Source organism: Cuculus canorus, chromosome 6 (assembly GCF_017976375.1).
Source record: "Cuculus canorus isolate bCucCan1 chromosome 6, bCucCan1.pri, whole genome shotgun sequence".
In the NCBI taxonomy this organism is placed as follows: domain Eukaryota; kingdom Metazoa; phylum Chordata; class Aves; order Cuculiformes; family Cuculidae; genus Cuculus; species Cuculus canorus.
In genome coordinates, this window is record NC_071406.1 from 11,788,822 (window position 1) to 11,814,453 (window position 25,632).

The 25,632-nt window shown below is 39.1% G+C and overlaps 1 protein-coding gene across 2 annotated transcripts in view; it reads left to right on the plus strand.

Annotated features, from left to right (window-relative positions):
- MYLK (myosin light chain kinase) overlaps positions 1-25,632 on the plus strand; it is a 212,455-nt gene that overhangs the window by 125,231 nt on the left and 61,592 nt on the right. For both annotated transcript variants that reach the window (XM_054069442.1, XM_054069443.1), the window contains 6 exons: positions 1,931-2,068; positions 2,730-2,927; positions 4,124-4,370; positions 12,379-12,459; positions 12,819-13,708; positions 23,596-23,712. In XM_054069442.1, the coding sequence (XP_053925417.1) occupies positions 1,931-2,068; positions 2,730-2,927; positions 4,124-4,370; positions 12,379-12,459; positions 12,819-13,708; positions 23,596-23,712 (1,671 nt within the window). The remainder of the gene's footprint in view (positions 1-1,930; positions 2,069-2,729; positions 2,928-4,123; positions 4,371-12,378; positions 12,460-12,818; positions 13,709-23,595; positions 23,713-25,632) is intronic.

A 25,632-nucleotide genomic window follows, 5' to 3' on the forward strand; every position in this document is an offset into this window, starting at 1 on the left:
CTTTGATCATACCCCGAGTCTGCTTCTGTGTTGGTCTAGAATAGCCTCTCTGCTTTCTAACTTATATTTTCCTCTTCTTGCTTTCCTTTTATTGCATGTCTGTCTTCTCAATTTGCAATGTTATGGAATGCAATAAAAGGCATAACTAAATCATTATCATTTAAATGTCCTTCTCTTTTTTTCATTTCTATGCCTCTCTCTTCTCTTACTGCTTTCTTGTTTTCCCTTCTTCCTCTCTTCTTCTTTTCCTTCTTTTTCCGCTTATATGGATTTCTGCTTCCCACCTCAGGTCTGTTTCAGTTTGAGGGAGAAAGGGATTTTCTGCAAGGCATTAGAGTAGTGAAGGAGTTTGCGCTGATATTGCTTAGTACAGAAGTTGTTTGAAGCTGATTCCCTGAGTAAAGAGTAAAAAACAGAGGATTATGGCACTTTTTTACTGTAGATGGGTTTGACTCAACTTCATGGCCCTTTTCTGTGCAGCATTAGTCGCTTACGAGCAGGTGCTATAGGAAGCCCTAGAAATGATCAGTGTGGCCTGATGGTGAGTCAGGCATTTCAGAGTATGAAGTCCATAACACCGAACTGAGTGGGTCTCAGTCAGATCCCATATTTCCAGTCTCACATGCATCAATGTCTCACTGCTCGGTGCCAAGAAAAGTCCTATGACGTAAGCCAGTGAGACAAGATTTTGGCTAGAAAAAGCTTTGCTAGAAAAGAGGAAAAACTTCCTCTTCAGGCTGCTTCCAAATTTACGTTGAGCTCAAATAACACTGGGACAACAGCACTTAACTTCTTGTCTCCAGGAGGTTCAGTGGACTTAACTCAGTGAGGTGCTTTCAGTTTTTCTAATCACCCTTCTTTTATGAATTGTAGTATTTTTCAAAGCTGGCATTTTATGTTTCTGTAATACTACTTTGGATGGTCTTGATATACCTTTGAAAATTTTGAAGGTATGAATAAGCAACTAAAACTATTTTCATGTATGGAAAGAAGAGTTGGCATTTTAAGGGCAAAACGTCAGAGGTCTGAACTCAAGCTAAACAAAACAAAAAGTGTATCCAAGTGACTTATAAATATTTCTGACTTCTTACATTTGGTCGTGATCACTGCTGTGGTTTCAGACATGTCTTTGCCCAGGTTTATAGAGCAGAAGTATCTCTCTTGGTCTAGTGTACCATACAGATCACAGTTAAGTGATCTTGATTCATGAACTGTGAGTCCAAGACAGAGGAGATCATTGTGGAGACCGGAAATTACATATTTATCACTGCAAGATTTTATTTTTAAGAGTAAAAAAAAAAAAAGAGAAAACCCTAATCCAACAGTTATAATATATGTTGATAACATCAGGTTAAATCTTTCCCAATAACAATGCATTGCTTAAGTGCAGTACAGGAGAGGAGTATGGTGAACTCAAAGCCATATGATATCGGCCATATAAGCATCTAAGTGGTTTATAGTTTCATACAGAATGGTAAATCCTATATTTCTGTGTGTTTGCATTTTAAACTCATCAATTATGGGAGTAGCAACTTGTAATGTACCTTAAGATTTTTTATGTGAGTTTAGCACTGATTAAAGTCATTGAATTGTTGGTTTCAGGCTGGGGTTGGGTTTTTTGTGCCTGATTTAAAGGGAAAATGAGTACTTGGGGAAAATGAATGTAAATTTCTGTGTGATTCTCTATGACGTCTCCTGACAATAACTTAGGAGGATCGCTGGAGGAAGGGCAGTTCCATTCTCATTTCTTGCTTTATACTTGGAGTACTGGCAGGACAAAACAACTATATTGTGTGGTTTCAATGATTTTTGCCTTCTAAGAGCTGAATAAAGACCACTGACTCAAAAGCAGTTTGTACCTAAGGTCAGTTAAAATTTGTCATGAGAATTCTAGTAAGAGATCCCTTTTGTTCTTCTCTTAACCTCACAGAAAAGAAGAGCAGCAAGAAAGCAGAAAGTGTACAGGCTGCCAAGTTAAACAAGACATTTGCACCCATCTTCCTGAAAGGCCTGGCTGACCTCAAAGTAATGGATGGAAGTCAAGTAATAATGACTGTGGAGGTATCAGGTGTGTAGCTATAGAAAAGTATTATTTAAAAAATGTACGTCCTGATGCAAAGTATGTGCTTTTTTCCACTGTTCTTTTCTTTTAGCAGTGTCCTTGTGTTTGGAAACAATATTTCAAAGAACCAGGATTTTAGAAATAAGAGCTAGGATCTTCAGTTTGGCTGAACATTGTCCAGTGCCAATGTGTTCAGATCTGTAAAAATGGGTTTTTTTATTGGAAAGATAATGATAATCAGGTTATTATTGAGTCTCTAGTGTTGAACTAAAACTAAGTCTTGGTGGACTTGTAATAGCTTTTGTTGTGAACCAAACAACATTGAATTACTGTCAGCTGGGGTAAGATTAGTGCATCAGAAAAGAGCAGTCTTGGTAGGAGCTTTGGTAATAGACACCCTCGATAACTACCTTTGTGGGATCTATAATATATTCTCCCTCTCTGTTGTATATGTGCTACCCTTATTAATTTGTATTTTAACTGTAGTAAGATACCTAGACTTATTCCATGTTACACTGCATCAACAGAGTTGATGAAATTCCTGAATGTTTTGAAGAGTAAATTGCATAATCAGATGACAGTAAACAATCAACTTTCTTCATTGTCTTAATCAATATATGGAGGAGTTTGTGTGTGTGTCTGATCTTTGCTGTTTCCTATTTTTCAGCTAACCCACCTCCTGAAATCATATGGCTGCACAATGGGAAAGAAATCCAGGAGACAGAAGATTTCCACTTTGAGAAGAAAGGCAACGAGTACAGTCTGTACATCCAGGAAGTATTTCCTGAAGACACAGGCAAATACACCTGTGAAGCCTGGAATGAATTAGGAGAAACTCAAACCCAGGCTACGTTGACAGTACAAGGTACTAAGCTATTCTGCACCTTAGGAAATGCTAAAAGAAAATAATTCTAATGTAGTGGAGGAGTATCTGTTTAAACTATGTGAGTGTTTATAAGGTCTGTTGTGAAGTATGCTAGGAGTTCTTAGTCTCTGCATCTGAATTAAAAAGGATATTGAGCAGAAGCAACTTTAAAAAAAAATCTCTCCACTCTGGAACATCATGTTACTATTTCAAAAATGCATTCCTGAGTCCTATTCCTAGAGACAGTGCAAAACTTCAGCTAAATGCAACTTCAGATTATAAGGCTTACTTAGCTATGGACTTTATGTAAACCATTTAATGATGTTTCTCTTTCTAATTAAAGCCCTGAGTATTTGGAAAATCTGTCTAGGAGCCAGGTACCCTGGCTTTAATATTAGCATTGTAGTGATAGAAGGTGAAGAATACAGGATTTCTGCAATTTGAGAACTTGCTCCGAAAAATTTGGCTTTGAATCTTCGCATATAAGTCCCACACTAAACACTAAAGCACCTACAAACTTCCTGTCATTGGGCATTTGCTACTTTCATGACAGGGGACTTCATCTAATCTTACTGTATGACAACATTTTCCTGTAGTCATTGCTGAGAATTATTGGAAATCAATTGAAGACTTTTGTTATGTTTAATATAAATTATCTTAACCTCAGAATTTCAGAGAGCTGTGTCTCTAGGGGTGGGTCTGCAGTCTGTTGTAACTGTTTGCTATGAATTCAGACCTTCCTCTGTTCTTTAAACTCCCTAGAGATCTATCCTCAGGGTCAGTCTTCTGTATTAAATGCTTTTTTATGCAATTGTTAATGATGATTTATTACATGAGCTCTCAACTGCACAGCAGTCATAGTACTGTCACTTACCCTTAAAGCTATTCCTTCCCGTGTTCTTTAAGGACAAATCTTCAAGATTCCTTTTAGGGCAGCTTTAAAGTCCCTTTGTTTTGCTCTCAATATAATGCTGGATGAAGCCAGTGAAGTGCCAAGTAAATGATTAATCTTAATTCCAACACAAGTTACTTCCAAAATTAAAGCCTGACTTAGTTTCAGATTAAAAACTTACACCCTGCATGTTCAGAATAACTTTGCTTCTCTGTGATTGCTTTCCCTGAAATTAGTTAGCATATTCGTTACATTTAAGCTTGGCATTTTCTCCTGATTTGTAAACTGTGTTTGTAAACTACAGAACCTCAGGATGGTATTCAGCCCTGGTTCATTAGCAAACCAAGATCAGTGGCAGCAGCTCCTGGGCAAAACGTCCTTATATCTTGTGCCATTGCTGGAGATCCTTTCCCCACTGTTCACTGGTTTAAAGACGGGCAAGAAATAATGCCGGGAGCAGCATGTGAAATTCTGCAAAATGAAGACATCTTCACATTGATCTTGAGGAATGTGCAGTCTCGTCATGCAGGGCAATATGAAATTCAGCTCAGGTATGTCTGCCATGAAAAAAAGTTTGTTCCCTTGGAACAGTTATATTTACCTTCACGTTGAAATTCCCACCTGAAAAAGACAAGAGTTCCCTCCTGTTTGCACAAAATGGTAGGGCAGTAAAGGGCCCTTAATATTGCTGAGTGATGAAAAGAATTAATAAAACAGAGAGAAAACTGGAAACAGAAGAAAAGTCAGAAGGAAGGACAAAGCATTTTCTTTTGGGGATCCTGAAAAACAAAGTTTTCTGGCATTAGCATGGGAAGGGGTTTGGGTTTCCAGCAAGGGAAACCACAATCAGTGTCTTGGTTTTGGAACTATTGTTTATCACTTTTGGCACTTCTCTGGATATTTGTAAGGATCCCTTCTTTCCATGCAAACAACCTGACCAGGAAGGGCTGTACCACAAGATTATGATCTATGTATTCAAGAGAAGAAAATGTTTCCTGACCGTGGTAAAAATGTCTGAATTCTACATGGAAGTTGTTGTCTACTTTTTCTGAAGTGTCTTTGAAATTATACACTCTGGTGCTTTGAAATTCTTACCATTCCTACAAAATTTGGGAGAGCTATTTTGAATTTCAATTTTTTTTCTGGTAAAATAAATGTTCTTTAATTGAAAAATCAGATTTGCTGCTTCTTTACCTTGTAGGAAGGGCCTAGCATTTTCTACCTCCAATGGTGAAGATTTAGCCTAATTACATATCCCCTGTGAGGTTCTGAAAAACTTAGTGCGCAGCTTTAAAGGGATGTTAATGTGTGCTTTTTACTGTGCATAGATGCACTGCCATTCTTGGCTAATATCTGTGACATTCTTTATTAAAATTCATTTAACCATCATGAGCATTTGAATCCATTACACTGGAAGAAATTTACCTGCTCTGCTCCCCATGCTAGCTTTTGAGTCCAGACTGGCTAGTCCAGTAGGCAGTGCAGACAGATACTGCTCAATATCAAAAAGCATTAGCATTGTAGTTCTTTCTTGCTTCCATTTGCCTGTTTGATGGTGGTTTTAGTCTTTTTTCATCCTATACACATGTTATTTACGTTTCATATACTTTAGTACAAAATTCCAAAGCTGAATTGTCCTTTGCCTGCTTGTAAGCAAATTACTCCCGTCTTTCTAACCCAAGGATCGAGGACGTTTCTTAATAAATGTAACCCATTTAGCCTCTAAACATGAGGCTGGTTTTTTGTAGTATTCCTGAATGGAATAAAGTTATTGCATGAATTATGGACATGTCAATATGTAGATGTCTAGTCCTAAATTATGTTTCCATGGACTACCACAAACTAGCCTCAGTAGGTTTTACTGTTTAAAGTCAGGCAAGGTACTCACTTTTCACCAGAAAAGGGTACTTGAGAAAATTATATCTGTTGTAGATGAAGATTTCCCATAATGGAGTATTTCTACGCTTTATTTCAAGTCCTGCTACTAACATTTATGCGGGTAAAGCTATACGTGCCATGACCTTTTTGCAAATAAGCTCTTTAGTAGATGAAAACTCTTTGTACTCTTTACAATAGATCGTGAACTGACTCATTTCAGGACAATTGGCTTGTTCTCTATCAGCACAGGTCATCTAGGGCATGCATAATGCTGATTTATGTAGCTCATGTCTACATCCATCCTTGCATCTAAGAAAAGTCTCTTTGGAAATCAGTATTCCTGGCAGGATTAGAAATGCTGGTTCACTTTCATCAAGGTCACTGACCTTCGCATAAGAGAGCAGGCCAAACTATCATACCAGTGCTGGTACATTTCTACACTCTTGTTTCTGTGCCCAGGGCATACGCATCTTCTCTTACGATACACTGATGCTTTCACTTGAATGTGAGTTATTTCAGCAAAACTTAAGGGCTGGAAGGTGGAAAGAGAACAGGACGAACAAACAAGAGCCGAGGGGTCTTTGTGGAGGACTTTGCTGTAGTTGACTTTAGCAAAGTCGACCTTAATGATCAGGTGTAGTTGGTGATCACTCAGGCTAAATTAATCACTGAAGTCGTTTCTTAAAGGAGAAGCCTGGTAATACCATGAATCTAGAACATAACACAGTGTACACTTTGAAAATAAATTATTTCAGAAACTTAGTGGAGAGGAGAAATCAGAGGGGAGAGAGACAAAGCTGTGGCTAGAAAACAGCACAGCAGATTACATGCTATTTTCAGTTATTCCATAATCTCTTTACTGGAGAAATGGCTGGGGATCCCACAAAGATCAGTGCATTCATATTTGCTCTTTCTAATCCATAATGAATAAATCTATGCTTCAATTAGAGCCAGGGGAATGCTGATAGCACTTTTTACCCCTCTGTTATCTGTAAAATTTTAGTTAGTGTTTGAGGAATAGAAAGCCATATCCTTTTAGGTGATCAGTTATATACTATGAATAACAGAGAAGCTCCTACCTAAAAATTCAAGGAGTTAAATGTCAGCTGTGTGACTTCAAGTCTGCAATACAGCCAAAATAATTTTTGGTAGCAAACAGACTTGTCTAAATAGCTTTTGAACTGTCTGCATTTGTCTTGAATATTTGATTGAGAATTGTTTATATATTCAGAAACAGTCTTTAGCAGTACCTGAGAGGAGGAGAGCTGTGTTTAGTGTCTTTCTCTCAAAAACTCCTATGAAATCCATTAAAAATGTGGATCAACTGAGAAACCACAAGTCAATTCACTGAAGAGTTTATAGAGAAGTTGACAGTGGGCTATTTTTAAACATAATCATTTTCTTTCCAAATAAAATGTGCAGCTCCTTTTCATGTATTCATTTTAGAAGCATGTTGCATAGCTGCTTTCAGGGAGTCGTTCTTTCTCCATCTCCCTTAATTTGGTCTAGGCACGGTTCCTACCAGTGTTAATTATTTTCCTATTTTCTTCTTATTATTCTTAAGCTATAAATTCTGTCCTAATACTTCCACAATTCTGCTTTTGTGTTGGCTGCTCACTTAAAAAAAAATTGGTTTAACAAAAGATTTATTTGTCTTTTGGTTCTTTCTCCTTTTGTCAGTGAACTGACAAAGTGTGTGGCCCAGTGTGATCCATTAATGATTGCTGGTTGGCTTTCTGTCTTTCCCTCTCTTAGTATTATTTAGAATATGTGTTTCCTTCGCCTTTTACTATATAACAGGCTACTAAGTCTGACTATTAAAAGGGTGGTTATTGTAACCTTTCCTGGTCCTTTTCTTAAACCTACACAGTCCTCCAATTCCACTACACTTGCATTCTTCATTTTAATTGTCCTACTAATGTTCCATTAAGCCTGTTATTGCTCAGATCTCTAGGAATGCTGTTGCATGAATGTAAAAAGAATGATAGAATTACCCATCGCTGTTGGAATTTGAACATTTTACAGCCTGCAAAATGTGGGCCTGTGCTGTTGAGGGGTACAAAATCAGCCAGAGTCTCTGTGAAACCATTGTGATTGAAATGGAAAATAACAATCCTTTTTTGACTCAGAAAACCACAGACATACTTTTCTACTCCTGTCCTTTGCATTTTTTCCAGTGACACAAGACCTTTTATCCTAGTATGACTTACTTATGTTCTTTCAGTCAGTGTGTACATTGTAAATGAAGTCATAAGCAAAGTAATTGAGAGTATTGGACAGAGACTGTGTTTGTTGCACAAAGCCTTTATCTTTAAAACAGCATAGTCAACATGAGAGAACTCAGAAATCTTCCTCTGTTCCTTAAACATATCATTTGCTTTTTTAACCTTTCTTTTCTTGGACATTGAGTATTTCACTTTTCCTTCACCCCATCTTTCATGAAAGTTTGGTTAGTCGTAATTAATCTTATTTAGAGATTTTGATTATCTGATTAAAATCAGAGGTAAACATTTATCTTATAAATCAGTGGTACCTCAAACACTCTGCAATTCAGGTATATAAAAAGCAGTTGTAAGATTACATTCCATTACACCAAACAGTAAATATAGTTCTGTCTTTCTGTACAATGCAGTTTGCAAATCTAGCAACGCATTGTCTATTTTTAGGAAGGAAAACTATGACCCCTTCCCGTTTTTTTCTCCCACTCAATGTTGTATATAAAACATGAGTAAAACGGTTGGTCTTTCAGGTGTAAAAGGCTTTTGGCCAGACCCTCGAGTGAGGTAAATCAACGTGTCCTCTTTGAAGCTAGTATTGCTGCTCTGCTTTATGTCACCTAAAGTTGTGATCCAGTAATTGGTTGCTTTCTTTGGGGTTAAAGCTTCATGGAGTCTGGACTTTCTCTCCATCTAACTAACTACAAAAGACTTGCAAAACCTCATTCTGAGGCTTTGCAGTTACCTGCACTGAAGCACCGGTTATAGCTGGGGATCAACTTCTTTGGCCCTTTCAGTTCATTCTTTAAAAAAAAATGTAATTTACTCTGCAATACTTCTTTCACACTTGGTAGGCCAGAAGGAATTTTCAGTGTGTCTCCACACTATAATTAAGAGTGGGTTTTTTCCTCTCTTCCCCCGGAGAGTGCTTCCTAGGGACACACAGACAATAAGTCTCATCTAAGGTTCAGTGAAAATATTTGATTAGATTCTGCCAAGAAACTAGTATTTCAAGATATTTTGAACATAAAAGCCATTCCAGAGAAAACTGATCCCACAATAGGACAGAGTGCTATTTTTAAAACTGCTACAGGCTTTGCAGCTGGGGTTTTATTTGTTTTTGATGGTGATTGGCGGGGGGGTTATTATCATTCCTTGACATTTTAAAGATAGGTCCTGCATATGGGCATTCTACAGAGCAATCCCACAAAAGTCAACACTTCTAGACACTTCTTTGCAGCATAGCTACGAAATATAAGTTTTATTCAAGTCTGTCATTATTCCACAATAACTGAGCCACTAAGATCTGTCCTTGTCTAGGATTTTGTTGGTAAAATGCCAGCAAGGAGGACCTCAAGTTGCAGAACTAATATTGTTATTGCTAAGATTCAAAGCAGAAGAGACATGTAAGTCTTGAAATAGCACTTGTGTGCTGCAAACATCTTTTTCCTAACTGCCTCTATGTATCTCGCCTTGCTTAGATTCTGAAGCTGTGTAAATGTAAAAATATTTACAATACTTTCCAGAATTATTCTTGATTTAATTTAGCATCTAAACCATCCAGTCCTTCTTAATTTTTCTTGGCATGTTTCTCTTTTTCCATCTTGTGATCTCCAAGGTAGGTCAGTGTTAACTTCACCATTTTAGACTCTGCAGCTGAATTCAGAAGACAAAATCACATTCTCCTTGCTCCTAAAATCAGTAACAAAATGGGGAGCAGGACTTGCCCTGAGAAGACTACGCTTTTGAACAGGGATATGATGAATCTGACTTAAAGTTGAGGTTTGTATCCAGCGGTCTAGCTTTCAGTGATTTACTTGAATCTGAAATCATAATTAAGATAAAAAAATACCTTGTGAATAATTTTTCCATCTAGGTACTTCTATATCCCACTGTTGCTATAATTTGTAAATGCTTCCCAAGGTTTTAAAAATAGAAAGAACAAAATGCTCTCTTGCTTTCTTATCCCCTCCTTCGTTTTCCAGACCCTGTGAAAAATAGCTTGGTTTAGGGAGGTTTTCTTTGCCTTCCTTATTTGCTTTGCATATGTGACAAATTTGCAGAGGGAAAGATGTATTGCAGAAATGGGTCCTGCAGAAATGCTGTTATTCTTCATAGTGATCAGGACCACATTCAGTATCCCTTGATCCCTCTCCTGGGAGAGTGCTGTCTCTATTACTTTAGTCTCTCCCACTGATGACACAATTCTTGTGGGCAAATATTTCTGCCATACAGTCATGACAGAAGCCGAGCAGTGGTGCCTCCCTGTTCGATGCCTGCTGTAAATTGTCTATACTTCAGCTTGCATAGCTTCTCCTACCTTGTCAGCTTTGGATTGGTTTTAAGTCCTAAAGGAAGAGTAACTGAGGTCTAGAAGACTTACTGGAGGGATCTTACGGTAAACCAACAGACTGCTAACAGCCCTGTAGCACTGCTGAATGAGAAAGTAGTTGAGCAGCTTCAAAGTGTGTCTACTTTTCTTAAAAGCTTCTGAGAAGCAGGAAAAAAAAAATCATGAGTTTCATAGTGACAAAAGAGATCAGTTTGAAATGGATTGTTTAAAGACAACAGGTTTTCAGGAGTGTTAGTATCCTGCCATCGTTTGATGCCAATCTTTATGTTGGGAGGAGCTGAAATGCAAATCTTTCCATTTATCTTTCCATTTGTCTTTCTTGCTGTTTCTCTTGTTTCTAAATGGAGGTCACACATAAGAGGAAGCCATAATGGCTTCCATCTCCAGTGCAGATTCGAGTTAAATATTCTTCATTGACTTGGATCCTCTCCTGCTACTTGGACGGTTCGTGTTTGATGTTCAGATGTTTCCTAGTTTTTTGTATTGATGGAAATTAGGGTTGTGGCCTTACATGCTGTCCTTATGGATTGCTTTCAATAGCAGTTTCTAGTGTACACATACTGATTGGCTGAATATAGAGTGTTGAAAATGTTTCTATGGCTTCTTATTGTTAATGATCTTAAGGTCAAATGAGATGTTTTCCTACCAGCAGGGCCATTACTTTGCAATCCAGTTACTTTGGTCAACGCCACCAATTTCTTCTCAGTTTTAAAGGCTTAATTTTCATTTATGGCTGATCCACTGTTTCATTTTCTAAAGCAACAGAAAACAAGGGAAATCCATCTGAAAAAGTGATGACACTAATTGCTATTATAAAGACATAACTTAGTGCTGCATTTCTGTTAATGCTCTTGCCTGCTGTGGAACTTCATTGCAAGTTGCAAATGGGTGAAATTATAGTTTCTTTAACCAAACAGAAGCATACCTGGGAAGGAATTTCCATGTGCTATTAAATAAAAAACCCAGACAATATATTTATGTCAAACTTGCAGAAAGGCATTCCTGGATCTGGTTTTTAAACTTCAGGGCAAAGGGGACTTGAAGGTGCTCTTATCTAACAAGTCTTTTGAAAGGAGAACACAGCTGCGAAAACCCGCCTCTCTCTCCTTCCTCCCCCCAACACACATGTGTTTTGTTCATGTCCAGGAAATGTTTTCAGAAGCAAAACTTATTTTTGTTTGAAAAAGAAAAACCATCGAGGTATTGTGGTCTGTTTACCTCCTTAAACTGGGAAGGACAGAAGTCATTTCACTAATAAAAGCTATCTCTAGTTCTTTATCAATTCAAGTCTGGTTTTTTAATAGCAGTTCAGGGGAGCAGTGGCAGCAGTTACACAACCGCTTCCCTGGGGGAGTTACATTTTGCTTTTGGCATCTCCTGTGTTAAGTGGAGAAGAGCTGTTTGGGGCTAGAAGAATGATATATGTCTGCGGGAGGGAGGGAGAAGTGGGAAGACAGAGGGGGGGGCAGCACTCTAAATGAATTCTTTAATGAGAGCCCATTCCGGAAAGCATCCATGGTATTCCTCTGCAAAAGGAAGAATAAGTACTCAGCACCATATATGGTGACACTTTTATGTTTTTTAGTATAAACACGGACAGGCTGGAGAAATCCATGTAGATGGGTTTTGCTGATTGGTTGGGCTTGGGAGGAGGGAAGGAAATGAAACCCTGCTTTTAATGTCTTAACATTAGAAAACTTAAGAGCTGGGGTTTGAATAAATAAACAGTAGGCAGAGTTGGAAACATTTTCAACTTTGCAAAATAGCCCTTTTCTCTGCCTTGATTTTCCAGCATTTGTATTTGTTTTCCTTTAGCTTGTTTGTTTGCAGCTGTTTCATTCTGTAAATTTCTTTGATTCTTTTTTTGTTTGGGGAGTATGTTGTTCCCAGTGTAGACAGCAACAGATCAGTAAAAGCTATTTGAGATAGTTTGGCTCCAAATATAATGGGACCAAATTCACTCAGTCAACAACCACAAGGCTGGGCATAGGAAAGGAGGATGCCACACTGGGTTTGAGCTTCTTTAGTGCCACACACACACACGTAGTCCAGGCTAGTTATAGTTCTGCAGGGAGAAACCTCTGCTTTTCTGATTTCACTTAAATATTTCAGGAACCAAGTTGGAGAATGCAGCTGCCAGGTGTCTCTGATGCTGCGGGAGGGTTCAGCTTCCAAAGCAGAAATGCTCAGAGAGTGAGTATTTTTCCCAGGGACTTGCATGGGTGGGTTCTATTTTTTGCTCTGTTAATTCCCTGCCCTTACAGACCCAGGCTGGCTGCTGTTCAACCTAATCCCCAAATGTGACCCAACAAATTGTTTTCATCATACAGGCTAAGCACATTGTACCAAGCCAGAGTAGAAAAGATCTTTTTTGTTTGTGCCCTTATATGGCTCCTGAAGTCATCATTGATGCAATAAACTAATGGAGTGTGCTCCTCTAATCAACCTCCCCTTCTATAAACACATTTTATTCCTGCTCTGAGATTGTTCACTGACATTTTTAAACCAGCCCCTTTCCTGGCTCTCTCTTTCTTTTCGTTTTTGGATCATAGAGAGAGGGAATCAGCCAGCTGTGGAGAGCAAAGAGATGGTGGAAATCGTGGTAAACTAACATTTGGTAGAACAAGTGGCTTCAAAAAGAACAACGGTGAAACCAGAGCAACTGAGGAAGAGCAGGAAGACGTCCGAGGTGTGCTGAAGAGGCGAGTGGAAACTTGGGAACACACAGAGGAGAGCCTGAGGCAGCAGGAAGCTGAGCAACTTGATTTCCGTGACATTTTAGGCAAGAAAGTCAGCACCAAAAGTTTTTCTGAGGAGGAACTGAAAGAAATCCCAGCCGAACAAATGGACTTCCGAGCAAACCTGCAGCGGCAGGTCAAACCCAAGACCTTGTCAGAGGAGGAAAGGAAGGTTCATGCTCCTCAGCAGGTGGACTTCCGCTCTGTGCTGGCCAAGAAGGGCACCCCAAAAACCCCATTGCCCGAGAAGGTGCCACCTCCTAAACCTGCCATTACAGATTTCAGGTCTGTGCTGGGCTCAAAGAAAAAGCCACCTGCAGAGAATGGCAGTGCTAGCACCCCAGCACCAAATGCCCGCACCAATTCTGAAGCCCAGAATGCGACCCCCAATTCTCAAGCCCCCATTGCCAAACCAGCAGTGAAAAAAGAAGAGAAAAATGACAGAAACTGTGAACATGGATGCGCAGTGGTGGATGGCGGAATAATTGGGAAAAAAGCTGAAAACAAAGCACCAGCAAGCAAACCACCAGCAAGCAAAGGAACAGCACCTTCCTTTACAGAGAAGCTTCAGGATGCTCAAGTGGTAGATGGTGAAAAATTGGTCTTACAATGTCGGATTTCCTCTGATCCCCCTGCAGCTGTCACCTGGACTCTAGACAGCAAACCCATCAAATCATCAAAGTCCATTGTCATCTCCCAAGAAGGTAAATTAATTGAATTACATGCCAGCTGGATGGCACACTGCTATATCCGCTTGATTAATAATATTTAGTTCATTAAAGGTAATGCAATACTTCATTTACATCCTGTGCCTATAACTGTTTCCAGATGCAACTTTCTTGTTATTTCAGTGGAGTACACAAGGAACGGTATTGTTTGACATTTCTGGCAGGTTTTCCTTTAACAACTCACAGATCTAATTTTCAAAAAGTTTAACTTCTTGCATTTTTACATGCTGTTTACTTTGCTAATGCCGTTTAAGGAGCTGATACATGGTGTTTATTTAAGCTCAACTTGAAGGATTTAGAACATTGAAAACAGGATATTATTGCTGGTTTACAAATTCTAATTTAATTCTTTTGTATATTTAATATTTCAGGCTTTTTATTGCAATTAGGTTGTATTATAGAAAGACATTACTACAACTTGAAGTGACATAGTTAAAATCAGAGTTGAGAATTTATTTCCAGTGTATTTAATTCCCCACCACAGATGCTTTTGTTGCCTTTACAGACACTGACATACTTAGAGCCCCACTGGCCTGATGACTTTTAACTAATGTCAAAACACTACGGTGTTTGGTAAGAGTCCTCAGAGAGAACACTTACTGTTGTCAGATTGAGTGATTTCTTTATATTCCACATTCTGGATAACAAACCCTAACAGACTGGTTTTGTATGAAAGTTATTATTGTACCTAGACAGAATATATTTTCCTTAGGACAAAAATAGGAATGATAACAGATAATACAGAAGAACTTCTTTACTTCATGTTTGGTTCATAGAACACTGAGGGAATTATACAGAGAATGACACTGTCCTGCGTGTTGTAGTAAAAAAGTTCATGTTCACAGTAGAAGTTAGAGCTTGCACTTCTTCTGCACTTACTTGTGAATCATTCTTTGTTTAATCCAGACTATTTTCAGTGTTATTAAATGAGAACCAAATAAATACACATTATGGTTCACCACAATGATTGAATCCTTGTGTAGTGTTCCAAATACTGAAACATGAGGATTCCTTTAAAGTGGATGCAGTCAGAAACAACATTGCCTTTGGGTAGGGTGGAGGGAAAAAAGGTGCCTGAGTACTACATTAAGGGGATACCAAAGTTGATGGAGAGAGGGAAATGATTGCAGGTGCCTTGTGTCTGATATGTGTAGCATTTATTTTTATTTTATGATTACATGATGATTCTCACCAGAGGGGACTGTATAGAATAAGGGTAACTGTCATGTACATGAGAAAAAGATTGACTGACAGGATCAGGAAGGTGGAGGACTGCAGTCTAATCAGTCTTACCCTGGAAGCAAGATTTCAAGGGTTTTCTTGGAGTTGTTCAGAAAGAAAAGAAATTATGCATCTCAAAGTTTCATGTCTCCTATCAAAGAATATGAGACATACAGCATCTCTAAATCAAAGCTTCTGAGCTGTGGTGGAGCCTCCTAAAGTCCTGAAGTTTAAGTGGTGAGTGCTGCAGAAAGCTGTTTTCTTGACTGAAATAATCTGAACAATTGGCAGTTGCAATCTCCCAACTCATATTCACTTTATAAAATGGTACCGTGGAGCTGAAAATCCAGTGTAGTTTGGTTTACAGTGAAGTGATCTTCAGGTACAGAAGTGCTCTACCACCTGCCTGACTAGGGCATGTGACTTAGCCCATCCAGTTTGTCTGAGCTAGGTGACACTCTTGGTCATAACATCCCAGAGCTGGCATCGTGTCAGGATGTCACACTTTAGGAGTGTTTTCCATGGAGGTAAGAAACAAAGGTCACCACTGAGGAGTCCACTGTTTCAGGACAGCTTCTTGCAGCGAGTGAAAAAAATATCCTTGTATTTGAGTTGTACATTATTACACACCATGCTCAGGCAATCAGTATTGTTGGTACTTTAAAGCTATGCTTTCTTTTGCACATATTGCAGAGTATCTTGAAAGAAATACTACACAGGGAAGTAAATGCTACAGTTTTCTCCTTTAATGGAAAGAAACAGAATAAGGATTAGAACTATTTTTTTAAAAGCATTATTACATACCCTGTGAAGGGATGCATTGCATGATGGTCAATTTAGTTCTTTCCCTGACAGTATCTGCTAGCTTTGGCACCTGGGGAACAATGTGTTGCTGCTTTCCCACTGTGAGATGATTTGATGCCAACTATTACGTAATGAACTAGATATGCAAGGTGCTTGCTCTAAGTAAGTTTCAGTTTTCTTAGTGATTGATTTTTCTCTTTTCCTCTAATTAGGAACACATAAAGAGCTGAAGGAAACAAGGGAAGAGAACGAATAATTAGAGCTATAGACCAGAATTGAGAAATGACCAATTCAGGATGAACATCAGGAAACGCTGTTCCATAGAAAAACTGTGTGGATTAGTCTCACAGAAAGTGTGTGGAGCAGCTTTAAACAATAAAACTGGATGCCATACTTAGCAGTCCAGTGCCAAAATCCCTGATTCCAGCTTTTGTCCCAAAAGAAAAGGGGGCTTTGTCATGCCTGCAGGTGTCATGTCCTTCAGTAGCAGTGCCTTTGGCCAACCTTGGAGCAGCATTTGATGGGCTCTGGAGATAATTATCCTCAGCTGAAAGAAGGTTGAGTATGTGGGCAGGAGAAGAATTCAGAACAAACCAACTAGTTTTGTGCTGCCGTGAGGTTTAGTGGTGGTTTGGTGGTAACCACTGGTTCTCATATATGGAAAATTTTCCAGAGGTATCTCGCAGAAGAATAGTTTACTTGTTCTTAGTGAGGTGGATACTTGAAAATTCTCTGTCTAGAGTGAGATATGTCTGTCTGCTTCGTATCATACTACAAGCTTATCTTAGTTAGTATGGGCTACTGTTCAATGTAAGTAATACATGAATCTGCAGAATGCTGTGTATTTGTCTTTTGGAAACTAAATTAACCTGCTCTGTCATTGCCATAAAGCAAGGAGATAACAGTCCTGGTGCCAAATATATTGTGTAAATACATAAATTCTGGTTTCAGGGACATGCCCGCCTGATAAAACAAGTGATATATTTGTCCAGGAAGAGCAGTCTTTGAAGTATACTTGTGTGTAACAAGTTCATAGGATGTGAAACTAACTAGTCTCTTCATGTAGTCACTCACTGACTTGGTGGCTTTGTCCTTGCTGATTGTAAGGCCCTTTACCTGTTAGAAACAACTCTATTCACGTCTCCTCTGGGTTTGAAGAGGCCCCCACTACACTGCCTGCCCAAGGCAGTTTAGCCATTAACGTGCAAGGGGAGGAGGGATGTTAGCCCCACTTCTGCACTTTTGGGAAACCTGAATTCAAACACTGAGATCAGAATAATCACTGGTTGGTGAGGTCTTCGGTAAAGGAAAAATTAAATTCTGCTTCAAAATACCTTCCTCTTCAGGCTTATGTATGCAGTATTTTAGCTATATTCTAGGACTTAATCTAGGACTTGCAATGCATTCTGTTGTTCCAGGGTTATATTTACATTAGCAATTAGGAATTAGAATCTGGGCAGCATTATACAGAATGTCACAATCACAACATATCTAAGATCAGTGTAATTCTTTCCATTTTACATTTGAACAATTAATACTCATTTGTTTCCATTTGAAATCATAAACATCAGTACTTGTTGCTCCATTTATTTCAATAATTCCCCAGACAGTATTCTGACAGTTGATTGACATGAGTGATTTGATGCTCTAAGTATCATATTTATGACAAAATGAACTCTTACACTATTTTTCTTCTGCAAATGTGTCTGACCTAGTGGGAGTTTATTATTGGTTTGATTTTATATTTTTCTTCTTTAAAACACTTTGTCAGAGTGCAGTTATCTACATCCCTGGGACAGACATTAGTGTGAAATCTCAAAATAAATGGTAACTGTGACAGGCAAACAAAAGAGAGTACTCATAAATTAGAGCATTCTGCATTTATATGGGCAGGTTAGAAGGTGCATGGTGAAGAGGCAGTTACTTTTAATATGAGAGTTCTTCTTTGTTTGAAGTTACAGAGTCTTTTTATTGGAAAAAACATTTTTAAGAAAGCGCTAGGAGCCATTGCGGTGGAGTTAGACATATAAGGACTAAGTAGAACAAGCTTCCTCACACGGTGAACTCTTTAGAGCAGGACCGATTTTGTTTTGTGTTTGTATAGTGCTTGGCACAGCGGTGCCCTGTGCTGGTGTCCTGCTGTGTGACTCACTCTTGGACAGAAAGTCCACATACAACATTTTTGCATGGTTACAAAAGTTGTTCTAGGAGGCAACAGTGAAAGCCATTTGGAAGCTGCATCCTCACTAGTTGGGAGAATTGAGGTGCATAATGTATATAGGTCGAAATTGGCAAAATTGCCAGTGTTTAAATTGTCTTGCTCTGTCCTTTTTGGCTAGATTTAGTATCATGTGACTATTTAGATTGAAAAGAAATTACTTAATACAGACTCAGCTGGCAGTGATAGTGTAGCTTAGAAAATGCCCAGATTTTGTATTGCTTTGTGTAAGGCAGCACTTTTTCTTTTCCTGAGTGTCTTGGCAGCATAAAGAATTGGTAATCTTGTTAGCAATAATGCCTTAACAACTTTCTTGTGACTTAACATAACTCCTAAATCTTCCTACCAGTTGTGCAAGTCTTCATCAGTCTGACTGCGATCTGCTGTGACTTTTTTGATTTCTTTTTAATTAAGAAGAGTTTGGTCTGTAATTAACACAACTCTGTACTGCTGAAAGCAGATGGATTCTGCAGCTTAAAAAAAAAAATAAAGCTTCTTCAGAGAGTTTAGGACTAGGGAGATTGTCTGAACATCAGTTCTGACACAACTCGATGTTTGTCACATGCCACAAAATTTCCCTCTCTACTGCTATTTTTGCCTGAACCTTCCTTCTTCCAGAAATGCACGTAGTGTAGGTTTAAATATAGCAAAAGAGACACATTAACTATAATCACCGGTAATTTGTTAGTAGTACTGTCTAGTTATTCTAACAAGTGTTTTGTTTTTAAATCAAGAAACAAAGGAAGTCTTATTTCTAATTTCAATTTATCTGGTTTCTTCTTCCACATACTTCTTTCCTTTCTCTGCTGTGCCAAAGAACCCATTTGTACTTGATAAGATGGCTTTGATTCTGTAATCAACACACCTCTCTATGTCTTTTTTTTTTTTTGACTTAAAAAGTCAAACTCTTATTGACTTTCTGTCTGTAATGTACTTTATCCAGCCCTCGGAGGCTTGGGATTATTCTGATTTTGGTTTTAGCACCTCTTCTTCAGTTGCTGTTTGTTGGTTTATTGTCCTATTTAGAAAATAGGCAGAACCGTCTGTCAGTATCAGCATCAGTGAGATGGAGGTTACCTTCCTGTTGCTGTACTTACTGGAGGTCATCGATCCTCTTTCTGCCTCCTAACAGTGGAGCTCATGTTTATTACTTCAGTAGTAAACCTTTAAACCTTCTGAATATAGGGAATTGCTGTTGGATACTTGTCATTTCACTGTCTGAAGCCCCATTATCTTGGAACGAATAGGACTCAGCTTACCAAGTAAATGAGACTATTTAAGAGGACTGCCTTGTTTTCTCTCTCTTTCTGTCTTTTTCTACTCCAATATTCTATCACCTTTAGGTTTATTAACATTAGTGGATGAATACTTCTATATCCTAGATTAAAATATTGAATATCTTTGGTCCTAGTCTGATGGCAGAGCAAATCCAGCAGAAACATAGCCAGGGATGATTTCCTGTTTTCAGCTTCCACATGAGATCTTTATCTTGGCAGGTGAAACTCTTCCTAGCATGAATGTCATTAGTATAGCTAATATAGCGTAAATCACAAGCGGAGTAATGTGAGATAGCACAAATATTTCAGCAAAAACTGAGAAGATTACATTGGCACAGATGCATTTGTCAGTAGTGTGTGTAATCTCATGAATAATGAAAGCAGGTTTCTTACATTGTTTTCTGTAGAACTAGCAATTTGCAGTAATTAAATTTGACATTTTTTCTTTTCTAAAACTCATGTGAGTTTTTTTACTATTTTGCCTGTTGCCATTGTAACTCTACCCAATATTTTCCAGGTCAACACACTTTCCATTTTCAAAAGTGACTGTGACACCAGCATATATTTGCACTTTCCCAGTCAGTTTGTGATTTATTAGAAAATTAACTGCAGCGGGCCAATGAGTTCCTTAACAAATTTCTTATGGTTCCTACGCATAATTTCTCATGGCCCAGTATTTATTAATATTGCCTAAAAACTCCGTAGTACTTCTTTATCCCATGGGATACAAATAATAAAGACGTAAACTTTGGTCTGCATCATAGATAGGAGTCAGGAGGTTAGCCAGCTAAATGCCAGTGCAGGGAATTAGACTCGGGAGCTGGTTTCTGTTCATTTGTGTATTTGTTTTATATCTGAAGTTGACTTTCTGTGGAGTTTCATGGAAAGAATGCAGAAGCCTAGAGATATTTTAAACTGGCTTGCACTATTTTTGAGTAAGTCAGAATATCCTTTAATAGCTCAAAATGCAAGGGAAAGGCTTTGTGTATCTAAAACAGAGCCTCCAGTAAACTATCAGCTTCTGTGGCTGTTAAGGACTTTTCTAGAACTGCACCAGTTTCGATGTGTAAGTGGAAAATCCCGGTATACATGTTTAGTCCGATCCTGTGCCTTGTGACAGTGTTAAAGACTGGCTGTGGGCTGTTTCCTGGAAAAAAAATAGAGGGAAGAAGGGACAAAATTGATAGCAAATACTTTTAGTTGACAAGGACTTGTGAAGTTCCAGGATTCAGAGTACCCAAGTGGAGTAACCAGCCTGGGCTTTCTTGTGGTTATGCGAAAATAAACTTGTTTCAGGTCATGAAGGGTTTTTGCAGAGGAAATACCAAATACTTTCTTAAAAGACATTTGGCTTTCTAGCCCGAGAGTTAACTGTAGCTCTAGATTACAGACCATGGGCTTGTTGGGGAGCTTTCTGTCCTTATGAAATCTCATCAGGTTTTGCATGATTGGAGTTTTTTTCTGGTTTTCTAAGAAAATGAGGTTTCTATAGCCATGTGCTCTCTCGGCTTCCCCTTGTACTCCTGACACAGCCTGACTAATACTTTTTTGAACCACTGGCCAATTTCACACTAAGTCCTAGTAGTCCAGAGTTTTATGAAACCTGGAGGCTAAATGAAGGAAAATTTCCTTGTCATGCCTCCATCAAGGGCAGAATACCCCCAGTGTTTCTGGTGGCAGCAACAAGCCAAGCCATCCCCACATGCTTTGTATGTGCCATTCCAGTGTAGCAGCTGGAGGGAGGGAAATAGGATACAGATGATTGCTGCAAGGTGTAGGTGAAAGTCAGGAGAAAAGTGATGCAGCCCTTGGAAAAAAACGTATTTCCTTCATCTTCCTTCTCACAAACCTCATTAAAATTCAACACATATAAATATTCTTTTGGAATGAGTAAGACTGACATTATTTCATGAGGACTCTTCTTCCAGTGGAATAAGCCAAATGTAGCTTTGATCAGACCTCTGCCGTGCGGACTGGTCAGGGCTATATTCTAAAAGCAAAGCCAACAGAGCGCTGAATGCACGTGACAAGCCAAAGATTGAGAAAACCTTAAGATTTGCTTCTAGATTGTAGTATAAGTGTGGTGAATGACTTACTGTTAAGGTGGGCTGTTTCTGATTTTATATGCTGCATAAGTAAGTGTTTCTCATAAAGTGTTAACTTACTTTGCTGCAGTATGGACAGTATGTCTCATCACTCTTCATTGAGCTGATTAGCATGCTGGTGAGAAAGGGCTTTGGAGCAGGTAAAAATCTCCAGCAAAGAACTAAAGTAAATGCCACTTTGTTCCAGTTCCTTAATGATCCAGTTATCCTTACAAGCCAGACTCCTTCACTGCAGTAAGATGGCCAGATAGCTCCATACTTATGTCTTTGTTGCATATTTTACGTTCTTTTCCAATGGCATTTTTAGGTTCTAATGTGTGATCTTTTCTAGTTCCAGAATATAAATTTATACAAAATCTTAGACTGGAAGTTATTTTTGGCTTGCTCTCCAATTGTCTTTTTAAACCACAGAGACATGAATTTATATTTGCTAGATGCCTGCAAGAATACTTTTATGTCCCTCCTCCATTTGGAATGCAACTGCAGCTCGTGACATTTTTGGCTCAGCCTGACTCATGCAGAAGAGCTGCCTCAGGGAACACGCATGGCTTTTCTTTTCACCCTGTGGTTGGCTGAGCACAGCACATGTGAGTGAGGGGTCAGTGGTCCTCTTCTGAGATAGTTTTCACATCATTTCTCAGGGGGAAAACAGTCGTTATTTAGAACCTCTTCATGTTGTGGAGGAGGAGAAAAAAAATATTTTTTTTTCTAACCCTTGTGTGTGTTTGTCAAACCAAATTTGTGGGGACCCATTTGAATGTTTTTATAAGTTTTATCTTGAATAATCACATCCAGTTTTATAATGAGGGAAAATCTGACTGCTAAAAGCATGACTGCCATGTCAGAACTGAGAACTAGTCTCCAAGGGGAGCCCAAGAATTCCCGAAGTTCTTCTGATAGAATAGTGTTCCTTTCAAGGGTATTTCAAGATCCTTCTCAAGGAGTAGTGTCACCTGCGCCTGTCCCATCTCCCACACCACAGGGGATATATTTGATAGGGAGTCTGGGAGCAGACCCTCTGGGAGGCAGAAGAAGCTGCAGCCTCCAGTTAACATAGAGAAAGGTGGGAAATGGCAAGAGATGTCTAAAAAAGATCATCTATCCACTGTTGCCATTAATTAGCAGAGACTGTAAGAAAGGTATATGGAGGAAGGGGGAGGTATTGCTGCAGCTGAAACAAGTGGAGGGTGGAGGCGTTCTGGACAAGCTGACAGCAATGAGTAGCAGTGCACAATGTCTCAGCTGTATTTAAGGGACAGGCCAGGCTTTCCAGTGAGGAAGGAGAAAGCAAGCCCATATTTAACCTTCACTTCACGAGGGTTATTTGGAAAAGGAAGTTCTGGAGTGTTTAGGTTGGGGGTCTTCCCAGTGAGCAAAGTACTTGTTCCAAGCAATGCAAGTGAGCATAAGGGATTAGGTAACCCACAGTTCTCCTTCCTCATCCCCCAACTAATGGGAACAGCTTCTGATTTGGTTCACAGAGTTTTATTTTTTAAGAGGAAATGTATTTCCCTTGGGCCATACCAAGCCTCCCTTGGTAACTGCAGAGCTGATGTCACATCCTGTTTCTGCAAACCCAATGAAGTCAAATTTTGGAGTTTTGTTTGAAAAGAAATGGATTTAATGCAGTGACAAATATGATTGCCACTGGTATATTGGACTTTCTAACAGATACTTTACAATATCAAACACCTGTTTTCTGAGTAATTAAGGCAAAAAGAAAATTGCTTTCAGTGCCATTTTTAAACTTGGGCACTAAGCTGAAGTTCTTTCACACGTGAATGCTCATGGGAGTGCTAGAGGTAAGGCTGAATCAAAATACTGCAGATGGTCACTTGACAGAAGCCCTCTTATTTATAGTCCTACACTACTAGCACTTGGAAAAAGATCATCTGAGTGAGGACTGCTTATCCCTGCAGAGAACAGCAGTAGGGATTCTGCTTGAGGTCTTCTCTACCTTCATCCATTAACCGCGTTAGGGCTGCAGCAACAGCTTTGAGTATCCTAAGGAACAGCAATAAGATTCAAATTCTCTGTCAATGTGGTTTTATTTTACTTAGCATTAACAAGCTAAACAATTCTGATGTTGAATTTTTAAGGAAAAAAGATCTTTTTCTAGCAGTGAAGATCACCTGTAGAAAAGGATTGGATCATTTGATGCATTCTGCTCGTTAATAGCACTAAGGTTTTGTGAACTACAACATAACATCCATTTGATCTCTACTTCCTTTGCATTAGGGACACTATGTTCGCTTACCATTGAGAAGGCCATGCCTGAAGATGCGGGTGAATACAAATGCATAGCTGAGAACACAGCAGGAAAAGCTGAATGTGCTTGCAAAGTCCTGGTAGAAGGTAAGTACTTTGCTGGATACAGGAAAACTTTTCCTTAAAACTTCTTCCTTCTCCTCCTTTATTTCCCAATGCCAGACATTATGATCATAGAATCATAGAATCACCAGGTTGGAAAGGACCCACTGGATCATCGAGTCCAACCATTCCTAACAATCCCTTAAACCATGTCCCTAAGCACTTCGTCAACCCATTCCTTAAACACCTCCAGGGAAGGTGACTCCACCCCCTCCCTGGGCAGCCTCTGCCAGTACCTGATGACTCCTTCTGTGAAGAATTTTTTTCTGATATCCAGCCTGAACCTCCCCTGGTGGAGCTTCAGGCGATTCCGCCTTGTCCTGTCCTCTGTCACTTGGAAGAAGAGCCCAGCTCCCTCCTCTCCACAACCTCCTTTCAGGTAGTTGTAGAGAGCAGTGAGGTCTCCCCTCAGGCTCCTCTTCTCAAGGCTAAACAACCCCAGCTCTCTCAGCTGCTCCTCATAAGACTTGTTCTCCAGCCCCCTCATCAGCTTCGTTGCTCTTCTCTGGACACGCTCCAGAGCCTCAACATCCTTCTTGTGGTGAGGGGCCAGAGCTGAACACAGTATTCAAGGTGCGGTCTCACCAGTGCCGAGTACAGAGGGAGAATAACCTCCCTGGACCTGCTGGTCACGCTGTTTCTGATCCAAGCCAAGATGCCATAGGCCTTCTTGGCCACCTGGGCACACTGCTGGCTCACAAACACAAAAAAGAACTCTGCCCCCTTCCCCTCTGCACCTTTTGGTCAATATGTAATTCAATGTCAACCATAAATGAGCACAAGCAGAGAGACAGTACAGAGCCAAGGGCTCTTGCTGCTTTGTTGAATAATCTATGTTCTCTTGCTGCCCACTGTATTTCTGTAAGGATTTTAGAGCTGTATGCATTCTTTAAGAGCACATAAGAATTGGCCTGCCTCAGAACTATGTATGGCACATTTCTCAGTCTAAAACTTTACAATTCTTTGCATTTACTGATGTTTGAGTTTGGGCTTTTTTTAGTGGAAGTGAGCAAAAATAAATAAATAAATCAGCTCAACCACCTGTGTATGCCATAGAACATGGATAATGTGCTGGCTGAGGTAACTGTTTTCAGCCTTAGTCATGCTGATGACACTGTACTCTTGCCAAGCAATCTTGGCTATCAGCTGTCTGGTTCACCCTGGTAGCGGCACTCATGGTGTTAGGAGCACACTGCTCACATAATATTGGACACATTCCTCACCTGGCTGTCTCACCTGCCTTTTACATTCCCTACTGGCACACTATTGTAATATTATATATTACAATATATTTTGTAATGAGTTTGAGAGCACAGACTTTTAAAAGTGCCATGGACTTTCAGTTACGTAAAGGACTTTAGGTAACTAAATATGCTCCTTATCAACTCACTTTCTAGTGAGCTTATGCTTGTATAGTCTGATACCTTCCATTGTGACTAAAAAGAACACAAAACTACACAACAAGCCTGATAACATAGATCTTGGGTATTAAGCCTTCCCAACTGTGTTACAGATATGGTATTTGGGGCAGGAGGTCTAGAAAAGCAAACTATTATTTGTTTTCCTGATGTGGCTTGAAAAAAGCTAAGAATAAGATCCTATAACTCCATGAGTAAGGGTCAGCCTTCATGTAGCTGGAAAAGGAATTAATTATATATATATATACATATAAATAATAATACATATATAATATGTATTATTATATATATACAATAATATATATACATACAAATAATAATAAATACATATAATTACAATTAGTTATGTTGGTTCCTGTAATGGCACTTTCTATGATGCTATGGTCACAATATAGTCTGGCTTAGATATTTGATAAGCTATTGCTTATATTTCTGTAATTTAAAGTAATACATTTTGCCAGCACTGAAGTTCAAAGGTGACTATTCA